At 37.7% G+C, this 18,922-nt stretch overlaps 1 protein-coding gene across 9 annotated transcripts in view; it reads right to left on the bottom strand.

Moving 5' to 3' along the window:
* Positions 1–18,922, bottom strand: part of FERMT2 (FERM domain containing kindlin 2) — a 168,626-nt gene that overhangs the window by 50,809 nt on the left and 98,895 nt on the right. For all 9 annotated transcript variants that reach the window (XM_069082214.1, XM_069082215.1, XM_069082219.1 and 6 more), the window contains 3 exons: positions 14,189–14,296; positions 12,602–12,736; positions 3,706–3,755 (listed from right to left, as the gene is read on the bottom strand). In XM_069082214.1, the coding sequence (XP_068938315.1) occupies positions 3,706–3,755; positions 12,602–12,736; positions 14,189–14,296 (293 nt within the window). The remainder of the gene's footprint in view (positions 1–3,705; positions 3,756–12,601; positions 12,737–14,188; positions 14,297–18,922) is intronic.

Below are 18,922 nucleotides of genomic sequence, written 5' to 3'. Positions count from 1 at the left end.
ACCTTTCACTCTCTCTGGTGTTCACTCTTTGAGAAGTCTGGAAACAATCACAACTGACAGCGATTCAGTCCCCTGAGGTTTGCTCAGGCTGGTCTGTGCCACTGGCCTATACCAGAGTAGCCCATGTAGGACTGTGCTCCGCTCCCAGTTCAGTGTGCCAGACCCTTCCTGCCAGCCTGCCAGGCAGCCCTGAGCAGGAGATTTGTTTCATTCTTTCATTTTGTAGGTTCAGTAGCACTAAAATTTGTTTAGAGTAATTTTTTACAGCTATTGGAGGTGGCTGGGCACAAGCTCAAGCAGGTTTATGCTTTTACTCCACCATTTTGGCTCGTCAATAAGCAAACTTCTTTAAGAAATGGCAATGAAGGTAGAAACAGGACCTCCACGAGGCTCCTCCCTTCACCACCTCCAATCCATGTAAAAGGGGATTCTGAACAAACTTTGGAGCTACAGAACCCACAAAATGACACAGAGAAGCTAACCTCCCACTGAGGACAGCCTGGCAGGCCTGCAAGAATCATCCAGTGCAGCACTCTGGGAGCCGAGCCCAGCCCCACGCTAAGGCTTTAGCCCCAGGGCAGGCCTGACCAACCACCGGCTGAAGGGACCCCAGATCACCAACAGATGTGGAGATCCAGAATTATCAACACACAGATGCTAAGGACAAAGTAAGAGGTCAGTGCAGTGTGGACTTTGGGACCCAGTAGTTGGGAGAGCATTGTCTTTTGCCCCCGGGGCAAGAAGCCACTGAAGGCGGTGGCTGTGTGGAAGCTTCAGCTCCTGGCCTGCAGACTGTAGGGGGACCAAGCGACCAGTCTCAGGGATAATCATTCTTGCTTTAACCTGCTTGGATCTGGATTGCGGTCTAGAGTGGAGGTCCTGGGGTATGAGACCAGCTTTCCAGAGTATGTGGAGGCTTGAGAGAGGGCACCCAACTAATACTTCAGGCAGTTGAAAAAACCCTAGCATTTGATACGAAGCTCTCCTGTCTGGTAGCAGAATCCTACTGTGGCAAAAAGCCCAAAAGTCAAGTAATTGAGTAGCAACATGACCAGGCAAAGGAAGCAAAACAAATAGAAGAATCCAACATTAGACTCCTATTTTGGGGACAAAAAGGAGCAAAGCATGGAACAGGAGGAAGACAGTGAAGTTACAACTCCTGCACCAAAAGCTTCAAAGGAAAATGCGAGCTGGTTACAGGCCATAGAGGACCTTAAAAAGCAGATAAGAGAAGTGGAGGAAAAATTAGGAAGAGAAATGAGAACAATGCAAGAAAATTATGAAATGGGAGTCAACAGCGTGACTGAAGAAAATAACACCTTAAAAAACAGACTAACTCAAATGGCAAAAGAGGCTCAAAAAGGCAATGAGGAGAAGAATGCCTTAAAAAGCCGAATTTGCCAGATGGAAAAAGAATCTCAAAAGCTCAATTAAGAATCATTGCTTCAGAATTAGATTGGAGCACATGGAAGCTAGTGACTTTATGAGAAATCAAGATGATGCTAAACAGATCCAAACAAATGAAAGAATAGAAGGTAATGTGAAATATACCATGGGAAAAACCACTGACCTGGAGAGATGATTTACAAATTACTGGACTACCTGAAAGCCATAATCAAAGAAAGAACCTAGAAATCATCCTTCAAGAAATTCTCAAGGAAAACTTCCCTGATGTTTTAGAACCAGAGGGCAAAATACAGGCTGAAAGAATCCACCGATCACCTCCTGAAAAATATCCCAAAAAGAAAACTCCTAGGGATATTATAGCCAGGTCCTGAAATTCCCAGATGAAGAAGAGAATATTACAAGCAGCCAGGAGGAAACAATTTGAATATTGTAGAAACACAATCAGGATAAATCAGGATCTGGCAGCTTCTACACTGAGGAAGTGAAAGCCTTGGAATATGATATTCCGGAGGGCAAAGGAGCTGGGATTAAAACCAAGAATACCTACCCAGCAAAACAGAGTATCATGTTTCAGGGGAAAATATGGCCATTCAGTGGACTAGATGACTTTGAAGCATTCTTGATGAAAAAACCAGAGTTGAATAGAAAATTTGACATTCAGATACAAGAAGCAAGAGAAGCATGAGAAGGTAAACAGGGAAAAGAAATCATAAGGAACTTATCAAAGTGGAACTATTAACATTCCTACATGGAAAAATGATCATTGTAACTGATGAAACTTTTCTCAGTATGATACATATGTGAATGTGTGTATATATGTATACAGGTATACACAGATAGAGGGCACAGGACCAATTTATTAGGAAGGGATGATACTTAAAAGGGGAAATTAAGAGGTGAGAGAGGAATATAACGAGAGCAGATGGGGAGAGACAGAATGGGGTAAACTATCTCATACAGAAGAGGCAAGGGAAAATGGTTATAATGGAGCGGAAGAATAGGAAGGGAAAAGGGAATGGGTCACCTTTATTCTCATTGAATTTGGCTTGGGAAAGTAATGAAATACACACTGAACAGGGTATCTCACCCTACCGGAGAGTAGGGGGGAAGGGGATGAGAGGGAGGATGATGGAAGGGAAGGCAGGCTGGGGGGGAGGGAAATTGGAAGCACCCACTTTTGAAAAGGGACGGGATCAAAGTAGAGAATAGAACAAGTGGGAGGTGGGATAGGAGGGAGGGAAATATAGTCAGTCTTTTACAATATATCTACTATGGTAATGTTTTACATTAGCTACACATGTACAATCTATACTGAATTGCTTATCTTCCCAGTAAGGGTGGGTGACAAGGGAGGAAGGGAATGAATCTGGAATTCAAAGTTTTAAAATCAAATGTTTAAAAAAAATATATTTATATCCTATTATTAAAACTATTTTACATGTAATTGGGAAAAAAGATATACAGGCACTGGGGCATAGAGATCCACCAATGCCCTACTGGAAAAGTTGAAGGGGGTATGGGAGAAGATATGGGAGAGAGCAGATTGGAAGAGGGGACATCCTGTGGGACTGCTATTTTGGGGTGGTGGGTAGGGGAAAAACAGGGAGAAAATTTGTAACTCCAAATCTGGTGGAAATGAATGATGCAAATCAGAAGTTAATAAAGCATTTGAAAAATGAAAAAAAAAAAAAAGAAATGGCAATGAAAAATAAGTAGTATTATTTTTTATATCTTTGGGCACAAACAAAAGGTATCCTTTAATAGGACACATAGTTCTTAGAATTTCAAATGTTGCAATTCATATTTTTTTAATCCTTCTCCTTTCTTGGAATTTACTATTGATTCTGATCTTTGCCCTAAATAGTGAAAAGTAAGGGTTAAATTATTGTTTATAGACAGTCTGAAAATTCGATGATTCATGATCTTTTGTCCTAATTTCTGCCATTGTCACTGCAAAAGTGGAAGAGAACTAAGGGCCATTTTGTATTTTTTTTGTTTGTTTCATGGGTTGCCAAAAGTAAAAGAATCCAATGGTAATGAACAACTAACTCTTTAGTACAACCTAACACAAAATACAAGGTTTTCAATTCTGCACTAATGAAAACAGTTCCTTTACCAATGAAATGATAAATCTTTGATGCATTGACAATTTGATAATAATATGATTAAGGAGTTATAATTGAAAACAAGTTTCTTTTTTTCTATCTGCCATAGACAATTCTTTTACATGTGTATCTGCCAGCAAAACAAAAATTAAATATATATTTTTTTAAAACCCCAAATAACAATTTTACTTACTTGAAAACTTTAATGTAATCAGCCAGTTCTGGAATGGAAGTGATGTCTCCCTAAAAAAGAAAAATTAAAACAGCTGTGTGTTAGTTTGAAATTTAGTTCTAGTTTTCTGTGTTTCTAAAACAATACTGCATCTGACATCAAGAATTATCTTAGGTACAGAATTTTATACAAATACAAGTTTATACATTTCTGAAGATATGATGAAATGGGGTGGTTCCATTAACTGTATTCACTTAAATGGTAAGATTCTTTTCTAAAACAAAGAGGAAGTTTAACAGTGAAAGTTTCATAGAGTGATTATTTCCATGATATAAAGTAAAATAATGGTACTTCAAGACTGTAAAATTTTAAATTGAATTTGTTAATATTATATGAACAAATCAATCTATAAGCGTTTATTATCACCTATGATTTGACAAGCACTTGTGTTAGGGAGACTAGAGACACAAAGATCAAAATGAAAAAGTCCTGTCCCTGAAGGAGTTTATATTCTACACAAAAGATAATCAGATCATTTGGGGAGAATGGGCATATATTTTAAGGTAAAAGCTTATTTCATGCTTTTTAACTGTCTAAAATTACAATGCTACATAATTCTTAAAAATTTCTCATGATTTAATTATTACATTTTATTATGATATTTAAGATGCACAGCTTTTTCAACTGGGGGAAATTAAGTTTACCTTTGCAAAAATTAAAGGTTGACTGAAGGGATGCTAAATAGTTCAATATTTAGGAGGAAATATGTTAAACATGTTGAAAGCATACAGAAACAATTTTAAAACTGAAACATTTGTAAAAAAAGGTTTCCCTTTCAAGAGGCTCATGCAGACCAAAAGTCTTGGTGTAGTTTTAAACAAGGTTTAAAATTGTTCTGAGATTTTTGGAACACTCCATGTGAGCAAGGATTGCCTTCCATGAGCACACCTTTCCCTCCCCCTTGCCTGAAGAACTTAAGATGCTGATGACTTAGACTATTCAGCCTTAAAAATACATTAAGATTTTGGAACAAAGAATGCAGTTAAATTGGGTCTACAGGATTTGACTGAGGTGTCTACCCAGGAAGAGTTAATTCTAAATTTTTTGTTAACAATAACACCAAGGGGGAAAAAAAAAACCAAGCCCAAAAAATAACACCAAGGGTTGAACCATTAGAATTTATTTATGGAAATGGAGGCGCTCGATGGCATTTCAGGACTAATCACTACCACAAAACATTATAGAGGATTATCTTTAAGGATCCCAAAACGGATGATCAATGAAGATTATGTAAGGAAACAGTAAAAGCTGTGTTAAATTTATGCTGCAGAAATTTAGCACTTATATCAAAACCCAGACTTCCTGATTACAATTTTTCATGGGCTGAAACTACAAATCCTTATACTATAAAGTTGCCAATATTTCCTACTTGCTGAATTCATTGGGTTTTTCTCAATCTTAATCCTTTGACCAATCAATTAACAAACATTTATTGAGCACCTACTATGTGCTAAATCCTGGGGATATAATAAGTAAGGCAAAAGATAGTCTCTGCCCACAAGAAGCCTACACTCTAATAAAGGAGACAATATATAAAGAAATACATAAAAAGCTACATACAGGATAAATAGGAAATAATTAATGGAGGAAGGCATTAGAATTAAGAAAGATTAAAAAAGGTAGGTTTCCAGTAAAAGACTGGATTTTGGTTAAGACTTAAAGTAAGCCAGGGAGTCAGTGGGAAGATCTAAGGAGGGGCAGAGTTTCAGGTATGGGGGACAGGCAAAGAAAAATCCAAGAGCCAAGAGATGCAGTATGTTGTTTGTGGAACAGCAAGAGGCCAGTGACACTGGATCAAAGAGTGGAGAGTAAAGGGTATAAGCAAGGCAGTTATGTAGCACAATGCATAGGGGGCCAGATCTGGAGTCAGGAAGACTAAGTTTTATGAGTTCAAATCTGGCCTCAGACATTTACTAGCTGTGTGACTCTGGGTAAGACACTTAACCCATTTACCTTAGTTCCTCATCTGTAAAATGAGCTGGAGTAGTAACTGGCAAACTACTCTAGTATCTTTGCCAAGAAAACCCCAATTGGAATAGTCAGACAAAACTGAAACTGAACAATAAAAAGGGATATAAGAAGACTAGAAAGGAAGGAATAATTTAGGTTATGGAGAGCTTTGAATGCTAAATGGAGCATTCATTTTGTATTTGATCCTATAGGGAATAGGGAGTCACTAGAGTTTATTGAGTAGTGGGAGTGGAGAACAAAATGATCAGACCTGTGCTTCAGGAAAATCATTTTGGTGTTGGAATGGAAGGTGGATTAGAGTAGAAAAAGGCTTGAGGCAGGCAGATCTATCAGGAGGCTATTACAATAGTCAAGTATGAGGTTATGAGGGTCTGAACTAGAATAGTGTCAGTGTTAGATGAGACTGTGGGGGTGAAGTATTTGAAAGATGCTGTAAAGGTGGCATTGATGACTTGGCATCGGGCCTTGGCAACAGATTGTACATGGGGATAAGAGAGAGAAGTCCAGGATGACTCCTAGATTGTGAGTCTCAGGAAATCAAAGGATGGTGCTGCTCTCTACAGTAATAGGTAGTACGGCAAGCGGCTAGGTGGTACAGTGAGCAGAGTGCTGGCGCTGGAGTCAGGAGGACCTGAGTTCAGATCCGACCTTAGACACTTAACACACACACACACACACACACACACACACAAAGACCTAGTCAAGTAACCTTGGGCAAGTTACTTAACCCCAATTGCCCTCCAAAAAAAAAAGATTAAATTAAAAGTACAGTAATAGGTAAGGTAGGAGTGGGGGAAGGTTTAGAGGGAAAGATAATTTTGTGCATGTTGAATTTAAGCTGTCTACTAGACACCCAATTTGAAATGCTGAAAGGCAATTAGAGATGCAAGATTGGAGGTCAGCCAAGTCTGGGGCAGGAAAGGTAGAAATGAGAATCGTCAGCATGATTGGTTGGTTGGTTGCTGTCCTTCAATCTTAGAGAGGACCAAAATGACATCACTGTGCTAAAGTCAAGTTGAATGTATCCAACTGTGGCTGATTTGACCAATATGAGCTCGGAATTCTCTACCACAGGTTGGACACAAATAGTCCGTGTGAACATTTTGGATCAATTCTCTAAATTTGTGCATCCTGTATTTCTTTTGAGCTGTTTCAATTCTGTTTTGCTCATACAGCACCATACCTTCTCTGATGTGGGCATGCCACGCTCAGTGGTCCTGTAGCAGTGTCTCCCATGTCACATAACCAATTCCAAAGTTCTTGAGGGAGACCTTGAGAGTGTCCTTGTATCCCTTCTTCTGACCACCATGTGAGTGCTTGCCTTGTATCAGTTCTCCATAAAATAGTCTTTTTGGCAAGCATACAATTTGCATTCAAACAATGTGGACAGTCCTTTGGAGTTATGCTCTCTGAAGCAGAGTCTGAATGCTGGCAATTTAGTTCAAGTAAGGACTTCAGTTTCTGTTATCTTATCCTGCCAGGTGATCTCTACAATCTTCCTAAGACAATTCAAATGGAAGTGATTCTGTTTCCCAGCATGGTGCTGGTATTCTGTCCAGGTTCTACAGGCATACAACAATGAGGTCAGCACAACAGCTCTATAGACCTTCAGTCTGGTAGTAAGTCTAACATCTCTTTTCTCCCATACTTTCCTTCAGATCCTCCCGTTGAAACAAATTGTTCTCATTCAAGCATTCCAACAGGGGATGTCTTCACATGCTTGGAGTAGACACATCTCTAACTCACCAATGGGTTTGAGACCTCTTGATTTACCCTCAACCTGGTTTAGTCCATTTGCTCAAACAGTTTACCAAGGTGTGGTCGAGCATGACCACATGCTACAGCTTCTTGGAGTCACAGGTGAGAGATGGATAGAATAGGTGGACACCAAAAGGTGGAAAGCAGCCCTGAAAAGGGCTTGGCAGCCATCACACCAGAGGAACTAGTCCTCTTTGAACATACCCTACAACACCCCTGTCAGCATAAAGATGGTAATTAAACCTATGGGAGCTGATGAGATCACCAATTGCAGAAGGAGAAGAGAAGAGAGTCCAGAACAGAACCCTAAGAGTGTGATCTGGAAGAGGATATGGCAAAGGAGACAGAGAAAGAACAGTCAGAGAGGCCTTTCCCCCAAGATGGTGCTGAAGGCAAAGAAGGAAACCATTGTCCACTCCCAAGGCAGAAGCCAAGCCCAAGGCCTTGAAGGCCAAGAAGGCGGTGTTGAAGGGTGTCCACAGACACAAAAAGAAGAAAATTCAAACATCCTCCACCTTCCGGCAGCTCGACACTAAGACTTCAAAGCAAGCCCAAATAACCTTGGAAAAGTGCCCTGAAAAGCAAACTTGATCACTATGCCGTCATTAAGTTTTCCTTGACCACTGAGTCTACTATGAAGAAGACTAAGGAAACCACACCCTAGTTTTCATTGTGGATATCAAGGCCAACAAGCATCAGATCAAGCAGGCCATAAAGAAGCTGTATGACATCAGTGTGATCAACACTGATCCAGCCTGATGGAGAGAAGGCCCATATCTGACTTGCTCCAGACTATGATGCTTTAGATATAGCCAACAAAACTGGAATCATTTAACCTATGTCCAGCTATCCCACTCCACCTACAATAAAAAGTTTTCCAGTAAAAACAAAAAAATAGGTAGGAGAAGAAGCAGGGGAGAGTAGTGTCCTAAAAACTGAGAGCAGGGGTGGTTAACCTGTGGCCTCAAGGTCATATGTGGCCCCCTAGGTCCTCAAGTGCAGCCCTTTGGGAGGAAGACCTGTCTGCACAAAAATATTTATTGCAGCTCTTTTTTGTGGTAGCAGAGAATTGGAAATCAAGGGGATGCCCATCAATTGAGGAATGGCTAAACCAGCCGCGGTATATGAATGTAATGGAATACTATCATGCTATAAGAAATGAGGAGCAGGCAAACTTCACAATAACCTGGAGAGACTTATATAAACTGATGCTGAGTGAGAAAAGCAGAACCAGGAGAATTTTGTACACAATTATAGACACATCGTATGTGTGATGACTCTTTGATAGACTGGGCTCCTCTCTGCAATGCAAGGTTATAAGACAATTCCACATCCAGAGAAAAGAACTACGGAGTCTGAATACAGATTGAAGCAAACTACTTGCTCTTTCTTTTGTGTTTAGTTTGGTTTTGTTCCTTCTTTCTCATTGTTCACTTCATTTGTTATAATTCTTCTTTACAACCTAACTAATGCTTAATGTGAAGGACTCCAAGTCTAGTACTCTATCTCTTACATCACCTAGGCTCTATATAAGAACAGAAGTTTTAGGACATACAAATAACTCCAGGGAGAAAAAGTAGAATGGAAATAGCCCAATTACTCTACAAAGGGTCACTATGCTTAAGATAGGTGCAACTAAGCAAAATTCATACCTATATATAGAGTCTATATCGGATTGCATGCCACCTGGGGGAACGGGGCGAAAATCTGGAACTCAAGGGATTGTGGAACTGAATGTTGTAAACTAAAGGCAGATAAACAAATTTAATAAAATAAAATTAAAGGAAAAAAAGAAGAATCTAAACTTCTTGAGGGCAGGAAGTGTTTTTACTTTTTCTTCATATCCTTAGTGCTTAGCATAGTACCTAATACAAAGTAAGGGTATAATACCTGTTTGTTGATTGAAATTGCAATATTCAGTACAGATATCTGTTATTTTATCCTTTTACAAGTTTTCAATGCCAAAAGCATGATTAAATAGGTCAGTTTGGAGCTGAAAAAACAAAAACAAAAACAAAAAGACTTGTGGTGGACCTGGTCAGAACATTTGTGGTTTTTCTTTCTACTGTCATTCAGCAGCACATGTGCAGGAGCAAAGGCAGTAAACAGTAGAAGTGATAGAAGGCTGAGGCTTGGCTGGGCATGGGGATTCAGGACTCAAGAGACGAGGATGGTGTAAAGTTGAATTGGTTCACCAAGGAGTCAAGATGAGGAAAAGAGGAGATAATGGCTAATGTAGGGGAGATGACTGGGGAGATAATAGAAGGGACTGGAAGTTACAATGCAAGTGAAGAGTAGGATTTTGTAGGGAGAGGTAGAAGGAGAAATAAAAAGTAAAAAAGTAAAAAGATTATGGTCAGATAAATGGATGTCAGAATTCCTGAACATGGAGATGGTACATTTATGGGTGATGGAAAGCTCAAAAGTATGATCATCTGGCTCATGGGAAGTGAGTAAAAATCCTCTACCCCTTACTTGAACCTCTTAATTTGAGTTGAGATTTCCTTTTATTTATTTTGTATATATATTATATATACCTAGTTACTGACATGCGTGAGTGTAAGCAAGGTGGGATTTTTGTTGTTTGATCTTCTTGTTGGAGTTGTTTCCCAGGCTCATACTAAATTGTAAACATCTGAAGGATCAATCTCCTTTGAACCCTGGTAATTCACAGCTGTACTGAGGCACATGGGTTTTATTGTCTTCTAGCCCTGAGCCCATTAGTCAAGAGTATATATATATATATATATATTCTGAGATGCAATATTGCCTTAGGGCTTGCTCATGCAAGGACATTTAGCCATTATCAAGGGGCTCACTGGCTGTGAATGTGAATCACTCATTAAGGTTTGGAGAGGAGATCTCTGAGAAAGAGGAGAGACCTCGGAGAGAGAGGAGAGACCTCCGATAGCAGCTCTTATGAGAACACGGAACTGATAGAAAGCAAGATTGTTGACACTTTTGAGGATAGCATGGCGTTTAGTGAGACTGGGATAGTTGTCTGTTACTTCCCAATTGTTATATCATCTTGCTGTGCCCAGAGCCTATGTAAGGCTGGGGGAGGATGAGCTGCCCTGGATTTGTGGTGGTGTGGGCCAGAATCCCTGGAGCCTACTGTGCCTGGACTCAGGCAGAAGCGGCGAGAGCTTGGAGTGGAACAGTCCCTTCGCCTATGAGGTGAGACATGGAGCAGGAGCAGGGAGCTGCCTGTCCCTGGACCTGCAGGAGGAAGAATCCCGGAGCTTGGGACTCAACTCCAAGTCAGTAATAAACTCTGCAGCAAGGCAGGATCGGGGAGCATGCTTTTCTGCTATGTCCCCCTGGGATGGGCTGGGACCAGGGAGGAGAGTTCTCTGTGGTGGGAGAAGGGAAGTGCCACCTCCTCCCCCCGCCCCCGGGGCCCACCCTGTTGGCTTTGTGGCCCAGCTACCTCCCAGGACTTAGAAGCCGGGACTGGAGCAATGTGAAGACTTGGACCCACTGGCTCATTAGAGCATGTGTGCATCTGAGAGTGCCAGGTGGAAGCCTGCAACAGCAACATGAGGAGAAGGACAGACCCTTAAGAGGACTTTACTTGGACACTCTGTTTGAATTGGGGGGATTATAACCTACTGTGACCTAGGGGTGGAGGGTGGTCTGTTTTCTGTTGTTATATTGTGGATTTTGATGTTATATTGTGAATGCTTTAGTTTCTGGAATAAGGCTTCGTTTTGAATAGAGTATTCATTATACCTAATGATTAGACTCTTAAAATTATTCACAGCAGTAAGCATGCTGCCTTGATTGGCATCACAACATGTTGTCTCCATGTCAGAATGCATACTTCTTCAGGGCCAGAATTCTTTTAGTCTTACTTTGTACTCCCAGAAGTGAGCACAGTGCCTGCCACAGAATACACATCAAATAAATACATGTTGACTGATTCATTGACTATATAAGTCAAAATATCTCTGACAATTAACCAATATACTGGACTGGGACCAGAATATTATCATAGACTGAACTGTTGCCTACAATTGTCCAGATATAATATAAAAACTTAATGTTTTCAATAGATGTCACCAGACCAAATAGAAATAATCAAAATCACATGGAAATAGAATGTATTATATATCATCTTTATTGCCCTGTCAGTTAGTAGAATTGAACCAAGGAGACTTTCTGTAACCCTACTAATGATAATTCTTTTTACTCAACTACAAAAAGCAGTCATTTTTTCCCCACCTGCGCAATAGTCCAAAGAACATCTAAAATAAAAGAATGGGAAGATTTGGAAAGGCTTTAGAATCATAGAAGTTTAAAAATTAAAAGATGTGGCCATACCTCATACTCAGCATTTAATCTACATGCAGTGAAAAGTTTTCAAACTGACAAGAAAAAGTACATATTATCCCAATTATTGTGTCTGCTACTGGTATTGTGCTGAAGATGCTTTCTAGTCACCCTACCGAAAATGGGCTGACATACTTCTATTGAGTCACAAGTAGCAGTTATTTTTCTTCACCTGCTACATAGTGAAAAAACATTAAACATAAAATAGCGAGATAGCAACTTTTCTCAGTACCACTTCTGTCTGAACTTCACTGAAATAAGTTGGGAATTTATATAAGGTTGCAAAGTGCTTTATGTTATTTTGTTCATTTAATCTCACTGAACCTTGTGAGGGTGTATTATAATCTCCAGTTTACAAGGCTCAGAAAAGTTAAGATAAAGTTTTGACCACATATTTAGTAAGAATGCTAATCAGTGCAGTGACCAACCATGATTATGGAGGATCAATTACGAAGCATGCTAACGACTCCTAAGACAAAGGTGATGTTCTCAGGAAGCAGGCATATGCTTTTGGACACAGCTAAGCCTGTTTCTTTTTAAAATTGGCATGACTGGAAGTTGAGAGAGAAAAATAAATTGGAAAAAAAAGCAAGTTAAAAGGGAAAAAAGTGTTAGAGGTAGGATTTGAATCTCACTCTCTTCTTACTCAAATGCTAATGCTCTTTCTCTTATGCAATATTATATCATAAACATGCAGTCTCATAAAATATAGCAAAGTTCTACAGAAAAAAGGCACAGTGCTATGTGTAGTCACAATCAATTTTAAATCGTTTAACTAAGCAAAATTCACACCTACCAGAATAGTTGATGTTTTACCCCCTTCCAAAGTAATCTCCAAGTCAGACAGGGCAGCATCTACCTCATCAACTTCTTTTTCACTGTTGTTCAAATGATTCTCTGATGACATGATTGACAGCTTATTGATATGATACTAGAAAGAGAAATTATACATTATAATTTCTTTAACATTTAAAAGAGAAACAAAATAAGTCCATTCTATATATCATGCTTTTGTTTCCAAAATATATACATGTTTTATGATTCAATTTCAAACTTCCTTTACAGACTGTTTCTCTTTTCCCTTTATCCTTCTGAATATGGAGGTCGTACTGACAAACTGCTCCTAAATCAAGAGAACTTAAAATCAATTCAGTAATTTTAGGGCAGGAAAGGAAGTCATAGGATGAATGCCCTAAACACATCATATAAGTATATCTGAAGGATTACTGGGAGTACTTGTGAGGAGCATGGGGGGGTGGGGAGTAGAGAATAGACAAGCAACTTATAATAGCTAGCCTTTACATAGTGCTTTAAGATTTGCAAAGCATTTTACAAATGTGTAAGGGGGAGATAAAATAGATGAATAATAAAGGATAGTTATATAGTACTTTAAAGATATGAAAAATATTTTGTAAATATTATCTCACTTTATCCTCACAATAACCCTGGGAGGTAGGTACTATTATCATTCTCATTTCATAGATGAGGAAAGGGAGGCAGTTAGAGATGACAGGCTCCCACAATCTGAGGTTGAATTTGAACTCAGGTCTTCCTGACTCCAGGTCCAGTACTCTATCTCCTACATCACCTAGGCTCTATATAAGAACAGAAATTTCAGGACATACAAATAACTCCAGGAAGAGAAAGTAGAATGGAAGTAGCCTGATTACTCTACAAAGGGTCACCATGCTTAACACTTAGAATTGACAATAATTTCTCCATCTTTCAGACAGGCAAAACCTGTTTCTTGATTCACCTTTAATTCAATGTAGAAAACATTGCTATTAAGTGAGATTTTCCCCTAGAATATGATCAGCTAGATGCAAAGAATGGTCATAATCCCATATATAACTTGGATCAACTTTTGAATTCACTTAGCTAAGTGTTTTATAATAAAAGTTAACAACTGATTAAGCAATAGTGTGAAAACAATTTAGAAACTGGGGGAAGGTCCACATGCAAATCACCATATCTTTCATATCTACTAAATAACCTCTCTAAATATACCAAGTAAAAGCACAAGATCAATGTCAATTTACTCACACTCTAACACTTAATTTTCTATTCAGAAATATAAATTAGTTGGAACTTTATCTTCAGATTTATTAATACCTAACAAAATGTTTAAAATTTATTTTATGTGTCAAATTTGCATGCTACATTTCATGTGCCATTATTATATCAGGAAATAAAGGGATAAAAAAGTAAGTCAAGTTTAATGATTTTTTTAAAAACCTATGAATTTTTTTTCTTTTACAACAATTTCTGGTTTCTACTTATAATTCTCATAGCAAAGGGTTAGGAACACTGTATTTAGGATCACTATCATAGTTTAAAAAACAAATCAAACCAAGAGTGATTATTAGTCACTTCTCTCACCTACCTGTAAGGCTGCAAACATCATCATTTCTTCTTCTGTGCATTCAATTTCTTCTAGGAGAATAGCCCATTTGGACTGTTCATAAAGCTGGTTGATCCTGATTGCATCATACTGCAATAAATTAAAGTACGCTAGTACATTAAACCAAAAAAGTATGACAGGACTTGATAACTCAGAAATCTAATTTTGAAAAACCATTAAAAAGCTCAAAGATATTTTCCTTCTTTCTGTTAATTGATAAACTAACTCCTTTGGGGAGAATGTACTTTGTTAGGTTTGGGTATTTGTAAAGATTGGATGTACTGAAACAAAATATATCAAATACTAAAAAATTGTCAACAGCAATACTTTCATATCTAAAAGTTTTCTTTGATTTTTATTCAGCACAAACTATTTGAAATGTTAAAGAAACCCACTAGTTTTCTGATACATGCATATGTATTCCACTTGTCTTTCTGTCAAAAACATGTAAAAAAAAGGCATTAAATTGGCTAAAAAGTCAGAATTAGTTGTTTTAAAACTTGTATAGCTTTTAAAATTTTAGCATTAGTTTACATTTTTCCAAGCGTGAAAGTTGATCTTAACTCCATAAAGAAATGTGGCTTATGGTAACAGAAATACAACTTAAAATATTAGCATAATTGTTGACTTCTGGAAACAAAGAACAGTAGCCGACCACATTAGAATGAAGCAATGAATAAGAGTTTAATGACTTTTTGTAAAGTCACTGTAGAGATAAAATGTAACAGGCCCTTGAAAAGAGCAAACATTGCAACTAATCAGAATATGGACTATCAGTACATTGACCTACTCAATCATATTACTAAAAGAATAATAATTTTAAAAGCAATTTCATTTTAGTATGTGAATATAGGTACATATTTTTTTTTCTGGACACTTCTGTATACATTTCTATGTATGTGTGTATATAAATTTAATTCTGTCAAAAATGACTGATTTTAATTTAATACAATGCTTATGTGCCCCCAAAACTGAGCAAAATTGTTTTTGTCAGTTGTTTTTAATTTTAAGAATATGTAAAGCCAACAGATCTCATTAATCAAAATTATTACCAAGACTGACAAAACCATGAATTATATATTTTACCTTATTTTTGCAAGTATACATATAATTTAGGTATTATCTGAATTGTAGTTCTGGCATCATATTTGCATGTAGTCATTTTAGTGAAAAAGACTCACAGTGGATAAAGAGTTGGCTTTCCAATAGGGAGGATCTTGGCTTAAGCGCTACAACTGAAACATATACTGGTTATAGGACTTTCAGTAAGTCTCTTCTCTAAGACTGTATATTTCAGAATAGTTGCAGATCTTCACTGGGAAGAATTTATTCACCAAGAATTTCCTAAACCAATAATGTTAGAGGTCTAGTCCATTTTAGTAAAAAACTGAGTCTTTTTTAGTAAAAAAAAATATGAGTCTAGTTGTCTCAAGTAAGTAAGAGTAGAGGCAATGGGAAGAAGAAGGAAGCCTTCTAGAATAACTTGGAAAGATCTGGTAGTGTGTAATGTGTGTTAAGTAAGCCAGATTCCTATATTTGGCTCTAATTGCCATTTTGCTGTAGAAACAAAATGCTGGCATTTGACAGAAGGGATGGCTTCCTGAAATTATGTTTTCTCTCACCAAGAAAAGCATAATAGATTTTTGCATTTGTAATGCAACTTCAGTATCTTAAGTGGTTTTTCAATGATTACAGAAAAAAAAATCTTCATAAAAAGCAGCATTCTGTAGTAATTTGTAGGAATTTGAAATTAAGTTGATATAAAATTTTTTAAGAATTTTTCTTAGTCTAAGTACAAAAGCATATAATATTAACTTTAAAATTCTATACTCCCTATAAAAATTATAACAGAACCACTCTAAGTACATTTTCTTTTTTTTTTTTTTGTTGAGGGGGGAAGGGGTTAAGTGACTTGCCCAAGGAGCGACTAGACTAGTAAGTGTGTCAAGTGTCTGAGGCTGGATTTGAACTCAGATCCTTCTGAGTCTAGGGCCAGTGCACCACCTAGTTGCCCCCTCTAAGTACATTTTCAAAGAAAGAATAACTCACTTCCATATAAACTTAAAGCTAAAAACTTTACTTTAAAAAAGTGTTTTGTAAGTCATTCCCCAGTAAGTAAGTAGTCAAAGAATATGAACAAATAGTACCTTAATCATATTGAAGACTGCTCCAATTCACTAATAATAAGAAAATGTAAATCAAAACAATTCTGAAGTTTTAGTTCACATCCAGTAGCATACTCACAAAGATGAGAAAAGACTGGAATAGTCAATCTTGGAAGAATTGTGGTAAAGTAAGACTACTAATATACTGCTGGTAGAGTTGTTAATTGGTCCAACCATTCTAGAAAGCAACTTGGAAGCCTTGTGCTAGCAGCCATCCTGGATATGCTAGGGTGCTTACTGTTACAGAATTATACTAAGGAAGTAAATATTCATATCCTTTGACCCAGTTCATATCTTGTTCATATTCTTTGACTCAGAAGTCCAACTACTATGTACATATTCCATGGAAGTCAATGATAAAAGAAAGGTTCCATACAAACCAACATTTTTATAAGCATACTTTTTGAAGTAGCAAAGAACTGAAAACAAAACAGATGTCCATCAACTGGAGAATGGATAAACAAATTCTGGTTTGTGAATGTAATGGAATATTATTATGCCATAATAAATAATGAATATGAAGAATTCAGAGAAAACATGGGAAAACTTCCATGAACTGATGCAAAGTGAAAGCCAAAGCAAGTAAACAATAAGCATAATTAATACAACAATGTAAATAGAAAGAATAAAAAAATACATTAAAAAAGAATGAGAAAGCAGAAAGATATATATATATATATATATCAAGCTTCCCCCTTTATAGCTCTTATAAACAGATCTAGAAAATATAAGAGAAGGGGCGGCCAGGTGGCTCAGCGAGTAAGAGCACCAGCTCCAGTGTCGGGATGACCTGGAGATCGAATCCCGGGCTCAGATACTCAGCACCACACCCAGAAATAAGTGGGCCGTGTAACCTTGAGCAAGTTACTTAACCCCAATTGCTTAAAAAAAAAAAAGTAAGAGAATGCATCCTTATCAGGGAAGCTAAGAAAAAAACTACTATTGAATCATTTCAGTCCATGCTGGCAGAGGAAAACAAAGAAGTCTGTGGACACTACACAGAGTCCGGCCAGGAGCAAATGTGAAACACTCTAAGACAGGGAAAGCAGAGGTCAAGAAGAAGCCCCACACCTAGTACAGAGGGGTCTAAACTTGCGTAGGAAGTAAGAACAGGTGTCAACTGGCAGTCTGTGCTAATTACCCAGTTGGGTTCACAGATCCAAGGTAGACTGAGGAAAGGACCTTTACCTAATGGTGTCATTACAGGGTAAGGAGCAGTTTTACAAGGTCCAGGATATGTACTTTGCAAGGCAAAGCCATGTGTTTCATACTCTAGAAGTAGAGTAGGAACTCAGTTCTAGCTTCTAGCCTAATCTGAAAACAGTAGGAGAATAATCAGAACTGGAATTCCAGACCAAAGGAAAGTCTTACAGTTCTGTCACTCTAACCCAGCAGAGCTCTATAACTGGCTGTTAGTAGCTGAGTCTGCTTACTCAAACTGCAACTGGGATAAACCCACAGGCCATTTGCCCAGATTGAAACTCAGGTCAAGAACTTGTAAAGCTCAGACCAGAGAACAGGAAACGGATTTTGCTCTAGATCAGAGTACTTTAGGAGCACTAAAAACCTGGTGATAGTTAGCCAGAGCTAGCCCTAAAAATCTGAAACAATCAATATCCCAAGAAAACAGCAGCAAGATCAGTCCAGATATTCCCTTAAGAAGTACCACAGTGTCTGTCCCTAACAAAGTCCAAACTCTCAAGAAGTAGACTGGAAGAATGAGCAAACAAAAAAAAGAATTCCACCATAAAAAGCTATTATGGTGACAGGGACACTCAAGATGCAAGCTCAGGTGAAAATGACATTAAAGCATTTACAAGTAAAGCCTTAAAAAAAAAAAGAGCATTTGAACACAAATTCAACTAGAATTCCTAGAAGAGTTGAACCAAGATTTTTTTTTTAAAAGAGGCAACAATGTTTTTATAAATTAAATGATAGTACTGGAGACAAAATGGAAAAGAAGTATAAGTCATGGAAGAAAGAACTAGAAAGGAAATTAACAGACAAAAAACAAAACAAAACAAAAAAAATGCCCAAACAAAAAATTCCCTAAAAACTGGACTGGACCAAAGAGAAGACAGTAACTCTACAAGATAAGAAGAAATATTAAAACAAAGTCAAATTCAAGGCAAACATAAAAAGGTAAATATGAATAATTATAAAAAACTAAACAAGGATAAACTGTACATTCTAACATGATACATGTATCCCCTCTGAACTTTACCATGATTAGGGCACATAGAGACAGTCTCATTAGAATGAAAGCTAGAAAGTGATTTTGTTATGTCTTGATGATACAAAAAGAAAAATAAAAAGAGAGGAGAAGGTTATGAAAAACTATCTCATAATTAGGGTAAACAAGTAGAAGTCTATACACACAAGGAGAACTGATACTTGAACTTTATTCTCATTTTCAATGGTCAAAGGAAAGAAGAATGTATACACCCACTGAATGAGGGTAGAAATACATTCATTCAACAGGGAAACAGGAGGGAAAGGAAAAAAGGAAAAATCTGAAGGGGATAAGGGTTGTTTAGAATGAAGAAGCAAT

The sequence above is a fragment of the Petaurus breviceps genome, unplaced genomic scaffold (genome assembly GCF_028583685.1).
Source record: "Petaurus breviceps papuanus isolate PSGF00001 unplaced genomic scaffold, PetGlider_PUasm1.0 164, whole genome shotgun sequence".
In the NCBI taxonomy this organism is placed as follows: Eukaryota; Metazoa; Chordata; class Mammalia; order Diprotodontia; family Petauridae; genus Petaurus; species Petaurus breviceps.
The sequence above is the reverse complement of the archived record's forward strand: the minus strand, read 5'-3'. Positions and strand labels throughout refer to the sequence as shown.